This window comes from Rhea americana, unplaced genomic scaffold (genome assembly GCF_003343005.1).
Source record: "Rhea americana isolate MKP2758 unplaced genomic scaffold, rheAme1 scaffold_373, whole genome shotgun sequence".
In the NCBI taxonomy this organism is placed as follows: Eukaryota; Metazoa; Chordata; class Aves; order Rheiformes; family Rheidae; genus Rhea; species Rhea americana.
In genome coordinates, this window is record NW_028186505.1 from 106871 (window position 1) to 125422 (window position 18552).

The 18552-nt window shown below is 38.9% G+C and overlaps 1 protein-coding gene across 1 annotated transcript in view; it reads right to left on the reverse strand.

Moving 5' to 3' along the window:
• The window catches only part of LOC146591396 (engulfment and cell motility protein 1), a gene marked incomplete at its 3' end in the record, with an annotated part of 159051 nt that overhangs the window by 63656 nt on the left and 76843 nt on the right, over positions 1-18552 (reverse strand). Inside the window, exons 7-8 of the mRNA XM_085312990.1 lie at positions 17147-17197; positions 7253-7422 (exon numbers count right to left, since the gene is read on the reverse strand). Of these exons, the coding sequence (XP_085169116.1) occupies positions 7253-7422; positions 17147-17197 (221 nt within the window). The remainder of the gene's footprint in view (positions 1-7252; positions 7423-17146; positions 17198-18552) is intronic.

The following is an 18552-nucleotide window of genomic DNA, read 5'->3' on the forward strand; positions in this document are numbered from 1 at the left end:
TTCTTCAGATTGGGCTTTATCTAAAATATTCAGTGTGTACTATGTATATGATAGCAGTCAAAGACACACAAGAAAGTGGGGCTAGGGGAGATCCAAGCCTGAAGATTGATGGGGCAAAAAAAAAAAAAAAAAAAAAAAAAAAAAAAAAAAAAAAAAAAAAAAAAAAAAAAAAAAAAAAAAAAAAAAAAAAAAAAAAAAACTTTCTTGCTTTATGGGAATTCCAAAGAAAGATGGTGCTGCAAGTACTTTTTCATTCTCCTGTCATTACAATCTCCACGCTGGTATTAAGGGAATTACCAAATTCTATATAGGTATTTTGGATTTTTGCTGCCTCCTTCTTTGGCTCAAGAATACAACAGTCACACGCCCCTGACGTTACAGAAGCACTCAGAAATGAAGGTCATATAAAGCTCTGTTGGACAAGAATTCATTTTGGCAGCAGTGTCGGGTTAAGTATTCTTTGGTTTCAGGTGAAGATTCACAGGAACAGCTGAGCCTGTCTAACAGCCCACTGCTGCCGAAATTTTTCTTCCCCCCTCCACTTTCTCTGCTGTCTGGCTCATTTTCTGCTGGATTAGTAACCTGCATTGGCTTACTGCAGAGTCAGATGAGCAGTGGAGCTGGCCAAGAGAGGGAGCCRGGGCTGCGCAGCCAGCAAGGGTGAGAAGGACGAATATATGTCATAGCAAAGGCCTACTGGATTTGCASTGTTAATCTGACGAGAACTCATTTTTCTTTTACCCAATCAGTTATKCCTGTACAAGTGCTTCCTGGGGCAACACACTGAGGTCGATCACAAAACTGAACTGTTTTATTATAAATGACAATAACAGTTATTTAATGGGGTATTAACCTCATTAAAGTAACTTTATTGTCTTTTATAACAATGTAGGTCAGCTTTCCAACTCAGTTTCCTACAAACAGTATTAGAACAACTCTTGAGGTGAAGCCAGACAGGAACAAGTGGCTACACTTAAGTCTTTTGACAGCAATATGGAAATACTCAAACTGGACGGAAAAAATTGTTAGCAGGTACGTGAGCAACCATCCCATAAAGCTTGTTAAAGTCGGGAGAACTCCAAACTAATCTTTCTTCAGTTTTCCACTGGGTTGCTATACAACATTATCTCTGTAAGGCRAGCCAAAAGCTAGAATTTCATCGAACAATATAATTTGTCCTTAATGCATGCACAATTGCTATCTYGGAGACTTCCAGCTGTAAAGCAGCCAACTCCACAACTGCATGCATTCAATGGAAGGCTCCTGTTAAGTTGACAAGTCAAAAATTCACAAACACATTTATATAAAAATAAATTCATATGAATCTGATCTAGCCATATTTATTTTTTCCAATAGGAAGAAGACATAATTTAAAAACCACCACAATTTGAAGCAAGTTTTTGCTCTCTAATTTGTGCACTAAGCAATTACATCCCCCTTAAAAAATAAAACCAGGCCAGCTGCAACCACGTCTCCACAGCACCTACTAGTCTGCTCCTGTGACACTGCTGAGTTCAATAGAGATACTAAGCACAGCTACATCTATTAAACAAACCTCCAACGAACTCCCTGCTCACAACAGCAACAGAAACAATTTTGGTTATTAGAAAGACAGTTAGGCTTAGAATAGCCTYAGTGTTCCTACAAAAACTATGTCATTTTAGTCAAATGACAAGTGGCAGAAACACTGATACTGCCAAAAAAAAAAAAAAGTTAGAATTCTGCAAAAGTCTTCCTTCTTTTCCTCCCAGTCATCCAGTCATGAGATTATTATTACTGGTAGTAATAAAAATAAATACATACTCCTTTTATTAACTCTTTAAACTTTCAATATTTATGGCTTATGACTTCAGTTTTCCTATTCTTATAAGAAATGTMATTTTTTTTCTTTTAAGGTTGAGAATTTGTCCAAGTCACATGACTAATTTGATATATCGTGGGGGGGGGGAACCCCCACACATGCACATCTTTACCGATTTAGTTACATCAGAAAGACTAGCTGTACTGTTATAATGGAATACAGCTCTGATCAAGCAGCCTACATTATCCAGATGAGGTAGCAAGGAGGTAAGTTTACTTCTTCCTGGTTTGTTCTGTGAATACAGTGTTCACCAGCCACGGATGCCAATCATGAGCCTCTAGCACTACTTTCTTTCTGCACTGCACCCTGTCGGGGAGCAGGAGAAAAACACCCCATTGCTTCCCTTTTACACTGTCTGTAAATTAAACCAGAATGGCTGCTTAGTCAGCTTCCCCTAATTAGGCATGAACTTGGCTTCAAATTAAAAATAAGCTTTTGTAGTGGTATGGAAATCTCTCATCAAGACAGTAAGTAACTCTGAGGATGCACAAACATACCCCTTTGGGGATTTGGATGTACTATTCGATATCCTGCATAACTATAAAAAGGATCAGCTTTTACCTGTTCTTCATGACCTAACTCCTTTTGCAGTCCACACTATAATTTATAGTTCACCTTAATCATAAAAGTAAACACAAAAACAACTCATATCTTCTTGTTTTATAAGAGACTCACAGCACACTCTGGAAGCCAGAGTGAGCCTGAAGGWAAAACAAAGTAGAGCTATCTAAACCAACAAGGACTCAGACAGACATGGACAGTCTCTAGCTATGCTGCATCTCTTCACTAACACAAATATATTCCTATTGACAAGACGCACTCTTAGCTCCACTAGGGCCCTGCGCACTCTGCAATCAGGCTGCTGCCAACCCCCATTGCTTCGTCCGAGCACGCACCATGCCTACAAGTCCYTTCCCCTAACCAGCAGGCAGTCAAGGAAATCTGGCCCAAATTATGGTAACTACACATAATATTAAAACTGCTTTTGAAAATGTATGAGCAATCAAAGAACTCTCTCAATTTGTTATTTTTCAAGCTAGGCTTACAACAGTAAGAAAATGGAAAACACTATTTTCTAAYGCATTCTAATTTTTTTCAGCATTCAGGAATATTACATGCTGAAAGCTAAAGAAAAAAAACACTGCTAGCTCCTGTCAGCTTTCTGTATTACTACTACTTTTAATCGCCAGCAAAATGACGCAGAGGTAACCTGAAACCCAGGACTTCACATTCTTTTGCTCTGCTCACTGTACCTTTACAATCACTGCCTTCACCAAAATAATGAATAAGTAAAGCAATAAACAAAGCCAGCTAAAAATACAGCTTCCTTGGTGAAAGGAATATAAAAGCTAAAGTCTTGCTTTCCAGAGGCTGCCCACTAAAACTTAATTACACACTCAAAATATAACTTAAGAGCTGCCCCTAACATGAGTTCCATATGCAAAAAAACCTCAAAGCAACCTTACACTCAGCATGATGGTACTTTTAATGAGCACTGCCTGGCCCTGTGGGGAAAATACAGAATAAAGCCTGAATTAACAAAATTCATCAGTTTCTAGCACAGCCACAGCAGGCTGTGGMGAGAGGCCCCATTCAGCCTGGGCTATCTGGTGTGTGAATGTCCTCCTGTTCCCCAGCTGTGGGCAGCTGGGGAAGAACTCGGAGGGGCTCCCCACAGAGTGGCAGTAGCCTCGTGGAGGGTGTCCCAACCCCTCAGACCCCTGAGCTCCAGTGTCAGGCTCCAGGTTGCACATGGGTGTGGACACAGCCACCCTCATGCTCATCTCACAACATGACTACTCTCAGGTTGTGGCTCAATGACACATTCAAGCCAGCATAATGGTCCACTGCTAAAAAAAAAAAAGTTTCCTCCCCACAGCTACTCATTCACACTTCCTCTCTTGCTCCCGCAAGTCCTAAAATCAGCAAAAAAATAACTCTGCAAAATAGAAGTGGACATTTTTCAGTCAAGTTAAACTGTATTGGCTCTGCAAAGCCTCCTGACACCAGAACCAATTCAGTGAGACAGCTGAACTGGGCTGGAAAGCAAAGGTTAACACACAAGGGATGGAAGAAGAGGGCAGAAGTGAACATCTCTCAGCAGCATCAGGTTTTAGGGCTTTCTCAGCTGCATGGCTGAACCATATCCTCACATTCAAGCAAGGCTGACTCAGGGACAGTAACTCAAGGGCAGATATCAAGATAACTCCAGAGGGAAAATACACCTTGAAGGTGTACTTGCAAAACACACTGTCTTCCACAATTGAGCCAAAGTTTCTGCCACTCCCTGAAACTTCTGGCTGCTTATTTCCTGCTCTAGCACTGCCTCCCCTTGTTATGCTAAAATAACTATTGAGGTGAGTGGGTTGATGTATGGATCTGATCAGAGTTTAAAAATATCCTTGGGGAAAAGAAAGTAGCAGGGATTCTGGGGAAGAGAAGGGAAAAGAGTTCTTTCTGCTCTGAAGCATTTCAGTGATCCAGCCAATGTGCGGTCCAGCAGCCCATCTAGTCAAGGGGGCAGGCCCAGGGCAGGAACAACAGCAAGGATGCCTTTAGCTGGCTTTGCCTGTTCAGTTAGCATCTTGTAGAACCTCTTTTTAACGGTACTGCAGAAGGTCCAAACAAAAACAGGAATGGAGTTTTTTTTTTTTAAAAAAAAAAAAAAAAAAAAAGGAGAGAGAGAAAAACACTTGACCATTTGACTGACTCTGGCTGCTATTCCTTGACAGCCTAGGGCACGCAAACTACTCATTACCCTCATCCCACTCTGTCCTCCATATATTTCTCTTCTTCACCCCCTCCACACCTTGCCCACTCACTGACCATTTGGGAAAGTTGCTTTGGTGCAATAATCCAAAYAATAAAAACCAAAACACTGTTACTATTTCTTTTGTTATGATGGTTTGTCTCTTGGCTTAGTGCACTGAAATAGCAGAAGTCCAAGGACTGGCAGRCTCTATAGCAGGAAGACATGATCTATAACCAGAAGTAAGATCAGAAAGGAGAAGACCAGCACCATGGCAGGCTTAGGCTGTTGAGTTAGAGTGCATTAGGATTCACTTTTATCATCTCTCAAGTTCTGYTGTGTACGTGCTTATCAGCCTTTCACTGATGCGCAGCATACAGGGAATGCATAGTGTGTAGTGCAAGTGGCTTTGTTTTACAACTGCCCTCATGAAGTCAAACTTGAGGGGGAAGCGAGGAGAAATCACAACAGACACTCAGCTTCAGAAGCTCTGTGTTGCTATACGGAAAAAAACCACAATGTGTGCTGAGTGTTCATTGGCATGTGAAGCTGCTGGAAACTCTCAGTTTGAATCTTTGCTGCTTTGCCTAAAYTAGACAGATTTTCTCCCCATGCGCAGAAACACTGATAAATAGATCAGTCTATCTTTGGTAATGTATTACACTAGTTTAAAAGAAAAATCTCAAAACCTTCCAAAGGCAAGCCACTAAGAARGAAAAAAAAAGAAAAAAGAAAAAAGAAATAGACWGYTTATATGCCCAGTCTACAAGCCTGCTGTGTTAAGAACTTACTACTCTCAACCAGGAATTACTAGTAGGGTATAATTTGCTGARCATTTCTTTCAACAGTGGTGCTGGCTTAAGTAGCTCCCCTCCCAAATAAATAGTTTTTAACCCAGATCAGTCTGCCACAGCTTGGCTCATCTCTCAGCTATGAAACAGCAATACAGACTCGTTTGAAGGGCAAGGAGGGCACTTCTTTAGCCATGCCGCAAGCTAGAARAAACATTTGTAAAAAAAGCGTGAATGCTCCTTTTCTGCTTCAGTGCAAAACAAAGTGTTTTAGTATACCTTCAGCAGTGGCAGAGATAAGCCATTTCTAACTTAACTGTAAATTCACCGTTTACATCATCACACCTTGGAYTGCAGGGCATGACAAAACAACAAAGGGGCAGTGCCCCTCAAACTGCTCATGTTTTTATCTTTATAGGCACCTCTGAGCATGCCTATTCAGTATGTTTTAAAATCAGTKCAGTGTAAACTTGCAGATGTCACTGTGTGCCTACTTTTAAATTAGCTTAAGTCTATCTTCGGATTTTGTTTAATTTCATTCCTTAAACAACACATACTGTATCGATACATGCTAAGTCAACAAATCTGATTACTAGAACTATTTTAATTGAACTGGCATATAATATGTGCCACAGACCACAAGCGCAAAAAAATAAAAAGACTTCAGCATGAAAACACTGAGGATGACACCATGAACTGCTGGAACTCCAGTATTCAGCTGGTGTTAGGTAATGGGGATTCAAAGCCCAGCAAACTGTTAACCAAATAASAGGTAATCAACAAGATATGAACTCTCAGCATCTTCCAGTCTAAGGACTGCTTCATTCCTAAGACTACTTAATCTTTGAGGCAAATCCATAGTGTAYCTTGTGCAAGTCCACCACAAACAAATGTTGTTCTATTTAAAAGCCTACTTACTACTTCCACTTTATCTCCAGTTTACTTTCTTGGATTTTTCTTGGAAGGCATGCAAACACGTTTGAGAGGGGATTTGACAGCAGCAATTGACTTCTGAAACATATTCATCAAGGCTGAACATGCCTCAAAGAATGAGAAAACTCCCTTCTGAGTACTTGCTTTCTCTCTGCAGAAGGTAAGAAATTGTTGGCTCTTCAGGTATACTAGAGATTGACACTGACTGCAAAGTACTAAGAGCAACTCTTACTTGAAATGAAAAGCCTACCTGAAATAGTATCTATTAAAACTTAAGTTAATAGTGCAACAATCCAGTTGATGATGCAGTAACTTCTACACTAAGTCCATGGAAAAACTTAGTTAGAATGGTGAAAATGCTAAGATTTGAGGGTAAAGAATTAAGGYGTTTCCAGAAGTCAGCTCTCACTTAATTTCCAAAAGCCATTTTCATTTGAAAATTCCCAGTTGGAATTAAAATGTAAGTGAAAATAACAAAGCAAGTGCAGGATTTTGCTGCTACACACTGTTATATACACTATACTGAGTAATAGTGAATTTAAAGCAAGCACAGTTATCAGTTGTCACCACTTAGACATCAGCCTTGAAATAATGATTTTTCTAAATTCTGATGGGAAGAGAAGAAACCAGGACTATAGCCTTTCCCAAAGMTGCACATCACAGAAGATACTTGTAACTTCCTACTTTGTTCTCACATCCCCCACCGCCACCTACCCACAGTCAGGGAAAATTAAAAATATATTATTTTCCCTAAGATCATGGAGATTCTACCCTAGAAGCCTAGAACTTCAGGTATTTCTTTTTATGTAATCTTAGAAGTAATACACRGACATACTTCAGGCTGAAAGACTGACAGAGAGAAAGAGAGCAAGTGTACAGATTGAGAGACAGATGYTACAGTTTAAGCAGAATACTTACTCTGTGCCACTTTCAACCATTTGCGTTAGGAGAGAAATACCATCTAGGTTTATAAATTCTTGAGCAAACGTAACATCCCGTGAGTAGTTGGCTAAGTCTTTCAGTGCTTCTAACTTTGCATCCATGCTAGAAGACTGGATCCTCTCATGGAGCTGCTGTGCATTTTGAGCCTCAAGGAAAACAAAACATATAAAACAAAAACAACAGAAGAGCTTTCGTTACAAAGGCAGTAATGAATAAAACGTTAGCCCAAGCAGGAGCAACAGTCACATTAAATAACACATTTCCAAATAGCTTATTGTATAAAGTTAACAGCCAGGAAACTTAAAGAAATGGGCATACTTAAAACTCACATTCTCTAAAACACTTAAGCAGCTTGCATACAGATTACTTTTACAGAAGTCTATCAATCACTTACTATTCCATTGTTATTATATATAACTATTTGGACTGATATCCCATTGCGTCAGGCAAAATGCAAACATAACAAAAGATAGCCTTTGGCTTGAAGAGGTTGTGTGTCATATCAATGAAAGTAAAAATAAAAATAAAACAGATTGCCTTAGACACAGTTGCACTATAATTATGCCAGCATTTTTTATGTCAATATTTACATTGCTTATGAACTTTTCATGACCTTTAACAAGTAAAACCATGTATTTTCCTAATCAACTTATATCAACAGAGCCCAACATTAGGCATTCTGCTCCTTCCTCCTCTTCCTCCAGCTCTTTCTTTCCATTTTTGTTCACGGTTCAATTCAAAAATTCATATACTCTCTAAAAGGATCATAGGAAATATTATTTTCCATGAACTATGATATTAACACATGCATATTACATTAGTTCAATAACCATATATATTAGACCATTCAGCCCACTAATGCTAAAAATATAGGATGAAACAGTGAAATCTGAAATGAACACTGATGATAAAAAGCTAAAGAGATGTTTAAACTGCATATTAAATTGGTCTTCTGTTTAGCTGTACAAATACTTTAAAATACATCTCAATTTTTGATGCGATGTTTTTACTTACCGTAACACAAAGCTTCCACTTAATAATTAGCCTTGCTRTATTCAGATACTTGCAAAATTCAATTTCCTAAAATTCACTTCTTGCCTGCACTGAATGAAAGGTGAATGAGAAGCTATGTGCTGTTACGAAACCAAATTAATGGTAAAGGCTGCTCAGAATTAGTTGCTGTGAGAGCATGCTTTTTCTTTCTCAGCTATAGAATAAGAATGATAGAAGAAAAAGATGTGCTGACAGACAATTTTCTTTTCTATTCAATAATGAATATACTCTTTGCAGAGATGGTCATCTCTGCACTTCAAAATCCTCAGACAATACGCATTTTCAGTGAAAATGAGCATTTAAACAGGAAGACAGGAAATAATAACGCCACGTACTCTACGTGATTTTGATTACCTCACAAATATTAATTAATAAAAGTGTTCCAATATCCTCTGAGATCAGCAAGATTATTCCTTCCCATTTTTACAGACTAAAACAACTGTACGTTGACACTCAGTTTGGCCAGAATCTATGTGGTTGGCAGGAGCGCATAGGGAGAAAGAAATATCTTCTAGTTAATATGGCTATGGTTAATGTCTTCAGTTAAGACCCAGCATGAAAAAGAAACAGATTATTTTTTAGCTCCTGGGCTTACTGTGCTTAAAGCACTGGGTGGTGCAGCCATACCAGTTACATATCTACAAAAAGGCACAATCTTGTCACCTAAAAGTCCTCTCTGCCACCACAAATTACCTATTCCATCAACTGGTTTGCGCTATAATGATGAAACAATGCTTTATACACTCCTCCTTTAATGAGAATATCTGTCTGAATGGTAACAAAATAAAAGTCTCTCAAACATAAATAGGCTGATAGGCTAAATCATTTATCAAAGCCCAAAGAAGAAATAAAAATAGATCTGATTATCTTCCAACTTCCAGGATAACCACAAAATACTTCTTCCAAATCTTTCCTTCTTTCGCTTGCTCTAGAGAACAAAAAGTTTTAATAAAGTAGTAGCATGGTCTATTCAGCTATAAAAATGCAGCGTAGCCACTATTACTACAAGAATCAGAAGTTCAACAGCCAACTTGCAGCTCCCCAAACAGCCTCTTTTACTGAGCTGTTTCTTCTCAGGCACCACACCACCATAACTCAGAAAGATCCATTGAAGCAAGGCATCTTCAAAACATTACTATTTCTCAGAAAACATGCAATGCCTGAATTTCTGCCCAGGAATTCCAGAACTCCTGTTTCTCAGAACAGAAGCCTTCTGGAAAGACATCAATATCGCCAAGTCAGCTACATTCCTCTGATTTCAGAAAYAGCTGCAGAAACCTAGTTTAAGCTCATTAAGAACTGCTGATGTGTCCTCTTCCACCTGCTGTGGTTCTGGAAGATTACCACCTCCTCCTACCCACCCCTCACTGTCTGCCACCATTTGCTTACTGACGGTTACAATCCTTTCAGCTCTCCATAGGCAGTAGGTCCTCTGAAGGTTCCTAGACTTGGTGAAAATTAGTCARGGCAGCAGGGATGAACAAAATACCTGATTCACTGATTGAGCCAGCAAATATAAGATTGTAAAGGTTGGGCAGTAGATCTGTGGTCAGATAGATGGGGAGGACAATCCCATTATGTAGCCTAGTAGCCAGTAAGACAGAATTTGTGAGTTGAGTCAGAGGAACGTCCTCCTGGGAACCAGTTCACATTATATCTGCTATTGCTGCGTAAAATACAGGTTATTAATGGACATTCTTCACTCTGGGAGAGACTGCTGCCTCCAACATGACCACCTGGAACTGGTGAACTGCTTCGGCCATCCTAGACAGACTTCCAGTATATATGAAAAGAAAGAACTAATCCTACCACTCAGCAAAACCAAGAACCCCAGCATAGGGACATCCATTAACAACTCACCTATAGTGCAAAACAGCAGCATGAGCAGGACCAACTTTTTAACTGATCTATGTTAAACCTCACAAAAGCCAAATATGAAATCTCGGTTTCTATGAAAACAGCTTTGCAACTAACAATGAGAAAATCAAACCGTAATCCTAAATCCATGACCACTGGCTCCCCTTTGCAGACCACAAAAATTGTAATGCAATGTCTCTGTGTTACAGAAGTGTTTCGACTCTATTTTGAGCACATAAAATAAAACTTAGTAGCATCCTAGGCATTGTCTGGCTATGCCAATGCTAATGTCCCGTTAGCAAAGTGTTAGAAGACTGCAAGAAAAAAAGAAATYATAAGTCTTAACTGGTCAGAAGTTCTACACAGCAGTACTTTAAATGAGTTCTGCAAGCCACTGCATCCAGTAAACTATGTTCCTTCTATTCTTGGAAGAAAAAAAGAAGAGATATTGGCAGAGCAGATCTTGATTAAAGGGGTAAACAAATATTTGTCTCAGCAAAAATATTGGTACATGTCTCATCAAAAACATGGGCAAAAGTAATGTTGGCTGTTGTCACAACTGCCTGACGGGTGAAAATATTGCTTTAGTGAATACCATGCAGTTCTCACAAACCTCCTAGTTCTTGTTGCCATAGCACTCATACGTGCTTATGGAATGTACAGCTCACTTATGACTGCATTAAAAAATGAAACCCAGATGAAACATGCTCTGAGTGCTTACCAGGGAACTATTTTAATGATTTACAATCCATCAGCRGATGGACAGTAGAAAGCACAGCTCATTAAAGTAACAGTGGAAATAGCTGCCATGTCTCTCCTCTTATTAAAATATAATTCAGGTAAGAACAATAAATAAATATATAAAACCTTCCCAATGGAGAACCATTACGAGAGAATTAACAGAAATATGGCTGTTCAAGTAAATGAAAGACAGTATTAATTGCTCTCAKGTTTAGAAAAGAAGGAAGACAGGGAAGCTTGTAAAATGTGTGCTGTCAAAGCCTGAGCATTTCAAAAGGCTGTCAAGAGGCATAAGCTGTGTGCCTAGTCTTAAACGACTTGCTCCAAGGACAGTCAGAGAAGGCTACCCTTAAGCAGTGCTTAAAAGGAAGAGCAGCTTGATGAGATTGTCAGCTTAAAAAGAAAACTAATGACCCAAATCCAAGATGTGACTTGCCTAGAGACTCAAATAGCCTTTTGGAGGTTAGGAATCCCAAGATCATCCTACAAGGGATTCTGTCAATCAACTCATCACTTCTTTGGCATTGAATACTTTGTGCATCAAACTTTGAAAACTACTTATTACACAGATGTATACAGCATTTCAGTACAGAATACAAAATATAGAGAGCTGGGGCAGAAGGGAAGCACACGGGTTCCAAATGCTATCAAACATTAACATTCTACAGGAGAAATTTGGACTGTATGGATTTAAGTTGTCTGTAGCTGTTTTATCATTATGTGATCACAGTTTTATCCCTTATTCTTTACAAAAAGTAAATAAAATAAGAGTATTTTGGTCTGCCCCGTAGGTATGTTAGTCTCATCATTCATCTTTCTGCTAGGAAAAAAGGGCACACAGACCTTCAGTTACTACAAAACACAATTGTGTCGTTCACTTGTGTGGTTTTATTTAAATCAGTGTTGAAGTAAACTCACTTTATAAGCTGCTGTGGTTRGTTTAAACTGTTACTTTCTCCTCAGTTCTTACTGCCACCTCCCCTTCAACTCCGTGTACTTCAGAAAACAATGAAAGAGTGGATATGTTACGTAGTCACCATTACATGCAAACCGGGTTTAACAAACCCAGTAAGACTGACCGGCATCTGATATCAGCTAAGGAATGAGATTCAATTTTAATTTGCAAAGGTATTAAGATTTTTATAATAATACTCAGTAAGCATAATTTYGGGATTTAAAACTCTGTACAAATAATACATGAGGCAGTCCTATAGAATCACTACACCCAGTTACAGGGGTAAAAATAGAGGAGCAGGAAAATGGTCATATCTAGAGACATACAGAATCAATGATAAGTATTACAGATGCTTGCATGTATGTATTATACACATGTACCTAAGAGTTTATGCAGTTAGTAACTACATCTGAATATTTTCAAGAGGAGTACTGATTATTTTTTCTCTCATTTCTTTCGAAATCATTTTTTTCTTACTATTCACAATGACTTCAGAAATCTGTAAACATGAGCTTAAACTTTTACCTATAAAAAGACAAAGCAACCTCCCTTCCCAAATCTTCCTCCTGTATCATGTGCAAACACATATCTAATTCATTTACCAACTTCAATGATCAGTACATCTACTACAGGTTTTAGTAACAACTAATTCACAAGATATGCATAATTACAACCATAGGCTTAATCTGAAAATATTTTTGCATTTATTGGGCTTTATGAAGATTAAGTCAGTTGAGCACAGATTTAAKCAACCACAGATTGAAGATTCCAGACCAGACCCCAAGTTCTTACTTATTAAAGACAGAGAATTTAGATTCATAAGTAAATATGAGTTAAAAACACCCTGCAATTTCTTTTGTGGGTGATCTATAAGAACAGATTTGATGAAAAAATAAGCTGTTCATGTAGGTAAAAGCATTCRGGGAAAATACTGTAACGACCATCAGTGAACACCTCTATTTATATGAGTGGTCATGCTAGAAATATTAACAAAGTTGTCTATAAAGAATTTACGGTTTGAGAACTTAACCAATCTCCAACCAGGAGACAAAAAAATAAGTTCATGCAACAAAAGCAAATGATCAGACACCATAAATACCACATTAGAAGAAGTTATCCATTGAATGAACATTTAAAATGTATAGTTATGAGCAAGCCATGTTTTCCTAAATATCCAAAAAGCTACTTTTGAATAAACAGCTAGTGCTCAGATAATCATTTCTGTCTGAAAATCATTAAATTAAGAAAAGTCAGAGCCATTCTGTCAGCTGAATTTTCCCAGTATTTTTAATCTCTCAAAAGGATTAGTCATTAGAAGGAGGATTTGCAAGATCTGATCAAAAGAAGTTGTATACAATAGAAGGTTCAGTTCTGCTTGCTGCATTGCAGGACCAAAGTGTCCTTTTGGAATAGTCTCGCACTTGGGAGCAATTACAGCTCATTTATACACCTACCCACYAGCCACTGGAATATGGGTATCACAAAATAGACAATAGCAATCCAGTATTTCACTCTCACATATGTTCAAAAAAAMCATATTGCACAAGAAATGTATGAAATGCAAATGGATAAAGGGGGAAAACAGGTCATGGAAAACAGTAAAAACATGATAGAGAAAAGAATTGCAAAGAAAGATAATAGAGTAAAAATAAACAAGAAAGATGATATGGGGGAAAAAATACGAGAGAAATTCAATCTGTACTCGAGTTACCTAGGAAACAGAGTGTCTGTGTGGAGTGGTTTACAGRGGAAAAAAAATAGTATTGTTTAGAAAAAAAAAGAACAGCCTTTCAGAGAATTGCACAAACTTTGCAAACAGACCTACAGAAACAAAGAGGCAGTTYGAATTCCCACCAGGCCCGATGACTGGTGTTTGCGAAGTTCTACCTCAAAGAAGTTTAAAATAGACATGTTATGTCTCCGAAGGCAAGCATTTACAATGAATTTAGCAGTGCACCATAACTGCAGTTTTGCTAATACAATGTCACAATGATTGAGAGAAAAAGGGKTTTTTTTACATACAAAACGTAATTTTGAAATAAAAAGAGTAAATGTTTAACATTTAGATTTGAGGAGTTAGATTTCTAATTCTAATTTAAAGAAGCAAATTCAAAAATACTGCCTCTTTTTCTAGATAAAACTATTTTTTCTTTTAGTCTTTAATAGCATCTCCTCTGAGCACATAAGGAATATGAATTTTGAGGCTAATGACAACAGAACTCCAGAAGATCACATCTCATCCTTCTCACTCAATCTTCAGTGTTCAGATTCAGTTAATCAAGATTAGAAAACCATTTCAGATATATGCAACCTTCAGAATTGGTCAAAATTATCCCTCACAAGTAAAAAACTGTTTCCTCAAAAGTTTTTTTTGTTTGTTTGTTTGTTTTTGAGTTCAGGATAGATTTTTTGCCCACAATAGGAAGAACTCGACAGATTATGGCAACTCTGGAATTATATGGCCATATCTCCAGGAAACATTCTAAAACTCCAGACAATCTGCACGTGGCTCTTCTTCCTTTCATTCTTCCTCTCCCTCTAATTTCCCTGCCTCTCCAAAAAGTGTTTTTCATGCGATTATCATTTTCTGAGAGAAGGGGGAGATAGTTTGAGTTTTATCCTGATGCAAGATAAGGGGGGGGGGAAACGTGAGGGAGGAGAAGATTTCAGAATCTTAACATTTTCACAGGATGAGAAAAACATTTCCCACCCAGTTCAAGCTGCTACGAAGACATCTTCCCCATTGTGCAAGAATATATCATGCGGTCTATTCTTCACATTATCTCCTTCAACTACTGCTGCTCTCAGACAAAATTTCAGAGCAAAAATGGCCTGTTAKCTTTTCAGAGTAAATGACAAGCCTTGTGTGGGTCACCAGTAAAAGAACCACAGYTTGCAAGCCTTCAATCTGTCTATTTTAGGTACCTCTATGATGACCACTTCAACAGTACCTTAAAAGCAAAGATACTGTTCTGTGGTGGGAAGACCCAGAACTTCATTTGATCTCTGCAATTTAAAGAATAMAAATACTTTATTCTGTCACAAAAACAATCCAGTCCTTTCAAATCTCCACCTAAATTACTCTCCTGATTTTGATGAAAAATTGACAAATGGTTTTTATTGTTTTTAAAGTTTGATTATAAGTACTAGTTTTGAGAGAAATGTCAATATTGAAGACCAGAAAGTAGACTGGCCTTCTAGCTCATGGAAGGGAAGAGGGCCTTTAGGCAAGTGTAGGCCAGAGTGGTCCATAACCAGCGTAGATACCAGGTGATACTCTCATATCCTAAAAACCTCTGTCTTGGCTGATTGAACATAAGGCAAAGGAACAGAAAAAGCAGATCTGCGCAAAAATCTCACCTTCCTACCCACAGCTATTAGTAGAAAGTGTTATATTTCCCAAGTTCATCTTTTGTTTGCTGGTCACATTTCCAGTTCCACGAGTGATCATGAAGATGGACAGACAGCCATTTCCACAGATCAGCCACAGCACAACCTCACTACAGTTTTGCATGGTGCAACCAGTTACGGGTTTTGAGACAGAAAAGGATTCCATGAGTCACTGCTGTGGTTACACAAAAGAATGATGCAGTGAGCTTGGACCATGCTGCTTCTTGATGAACCACAGATGTTGTTTTGATTTCATGAGATCCCAAGTTTGGGCAGTATTAAGCTCTTTCTTAGTGCAGTGGATGTTTGCTCTTAAGCAATCCCAAGGGTTTTGTTCTTAGGCAATCCCAAGGGGGTTAGAAAGAGCTGGTGCTGGGACTGCTTGTTTCCAAGGAAGGTCTACCAAACAGGTTTTAATTCACAGGGAAGTGGTTTCCCATGTACCAGGTTGTTCTGGTGACATACAGCAAGAGGCTCTAGAGTCACACGAATTCTGACAGAGCCATGATCTTAAACTGCTGTTTACTTTTATGGCTGTAAAGCTCTGTATAYGACCACTGGAAAAAGAAGATAAACAATAATGGCAAGTATCTCATCTTTCCCCAATTGGTTGCTACTTAGACTGCTTTCCATTAACAAGCTACRCTGTTATGGAATAATTTAGCAGACACAATCAAAAAGAATGTATTCATATGTTTTCATATTGACTTCTTCAATTTCTACTTACACATGAACCTGTTTAMAAGTTCAGCTACCTCCCAAGTCTGGCCTATATCTTCATTAAGTTGAGCAGGCTGGGAAGGAGTGGGAATGCATTCCACTTCCATGTCTGGAGGACTGAGGAAGTTAATAGCATCATACATTTCTTGTTTCTTTACTTTGAGGCTAGAATCTACTAGCTGAACAGTGATCCATCCAAAATGAATCTGTGTTCTCTGCGCAGCTTCTATGTAGACAAACTTCTATATATCATTGCAGTAACTGACCGCACACTTTCAGTGGATTCAACAGAAGTCGAAAGTTAAACCACTGCAGCTCTGTTCTGCCTGTTCAAACAAGCAGCAGAACAACGAAGACAGAACTTGCCCATAAGAATTCTTTGAATCTTTAAAACACCACTACACAGAGGTAAATCACTTAAATGACACCCTACATTTGTGAGTAAGGAAATGTGATCGCTGCTGCCCAAGACATACATCTTCTGGGGTTAATAAAGGTTTTCAGCACATGGCAACAGTATTGCTCAACTCAGCAGGGGAAAAAGGCAACYGGTGACTCTGCCATGCTTTTTGAGGAGCTGGCAGGGAGACAGCACTGAAAAACACAAAACAAAACAAAAACAGCAAAAGCCCAAGATCACAGCTACTGCTCACTCAGTAGAAACCTAGGCAGGAGGAAAGTTCTGACCTGCGCTGCTGAGCAGAGCTCTCTCTCTCATTTAATTACCAGCCCCTTCTCCTGGCTCTGAGCTAGGCACAGGAAAGGAGCACATGAGTGAGGCTGCAATGCCAGCAGGTAAGCAGAGGTACCTCGGACATGAAAGCTGTGAAAGCTGTCCCCAGTGGGAGAGAAGTGAGAGACAAACACCCAGCTATGCCAGCCCTACCACAAAATTTCACTCAGAGACATCATCCCTGCCTCTGTAAYTCAAAAAAAAAGAGAGAGAGAGAGAGATCAACACAGACATCAACCCAGTCATCTTGCGACTGCACCATCCTCCTCCTTTGCAGAATGAGTATGGGATAGAATGTGGCTACAGTTGAGAACAAAATCAACAACAATAAGCCCTTACCACATCAGTCCCCTGCAATTCTACTAATCAAATCTTTATTTTTTGCTTTGAGAAGGGAGAGATGAACAGAAAGGTAACTCACTGGAGATGTTGTTAATCGAAGGATGGCTCCATTCTTTATCTCATTACGATTCTGAAAGAGAAAAATCCAACAGGTTTTCTTTAAGAATCAAAGACACGAAACGTGAGTTGAACAGAATCCATACTAAACCAGCAGCAGTGCTTCCCCTTGTCTCTGTGCAAAAGCTTCTGCCTTTCACATGCAGACTAACATGTATATAACATTTTCCCCATTTAGGTATGTTAACACTGGGCTCAAGCAATAGGTAGCTGTTCACATGATATTTAACAGATCTGAACCATTTCAAGAATGACTTCATATTTTTCAAAGTTTAGCTTCCACTGGCAACTTTTGAATATTTCTTTGAAATACCGTATGCAACAGACAAGTAACTGGCCACGACGTCTGGCTCTGATTTTGTGCTACATAGTTGAGGAGTTCGTAAGTTTGCTGAAACCTGTCATTAAACATCTGCAGCATTTAAATTTTCTCCCACTGGCTCTCCATTTTCTATAACAAGAACATGCTGACTTAAACCACTAGAACCAGCCACTGAGCCACTGAGCTCTGCCACCACGACTCTGCAAAGTCAAAAAGCACTGCTGTTGAGCAGTAAGTAAAGTTCAAATATGCCCTAAGTTATTCTTCTTAGCCTGCTGGCAGAAGCAGGGTGCATTAAACATTTTCTTTTGGTTAAGCTACCATAAGACATTAAATTAAAACTAAGGCTATGGGCCAATGAAAAAGCTACCGTGGTGTAAGCCACAGTGCACACTTATAGGGCGCTCACAACCTTGTGGCCAGTGCCCATGTGCAGGGTCTTACCCTGTGGTTAGAGTAGGGGAGCTTGCCCCTCTTGGAGCAAGCTGCCTCCTGCTCACAACAGGACTACACATCCTCAGCGCAACGCACACTCACACTTTAGTTTATGGCTTGGTAGTTTTTTCATGTGCCCATACTCTAATACCTCAAAGGAATTTGAAGAATCCATAATAGTTTGATAGATATGAGTTAATCGCATGTTTTAAATGAAAAATCTTCTTTTCTGGTAAAGCTGTTCTAAAGACTATGCTGCAGGCTTTCTGCAGACTGACATTTAGCCAAACAAATGAGTCTGCATTTCTTTTTGGGCAATTCTTCCCAATTTCCTTTCATCCTTCCTGCTCCCAATCAGACACATCTCAAATCCAAGATGCTAAAAACAGGATGAGTCCTGCTTGAAACCAGGTCAAACAGTCCCAAAATAAACTCTGTTACATTGTCTCTTCCCTGGTACTCAAGTCCTCCACAGGATTGGTTCTAGCAATCCACAAGATCACCCTCCTCCCACAAACGCTTCTTCACTTTCACTGAAATAATTAAGCTGTCAGACACCACAGAAGGTACAAGAGGTGGTTTCTTTTTCTTTTTTTTTTTTTTTTTTTTTT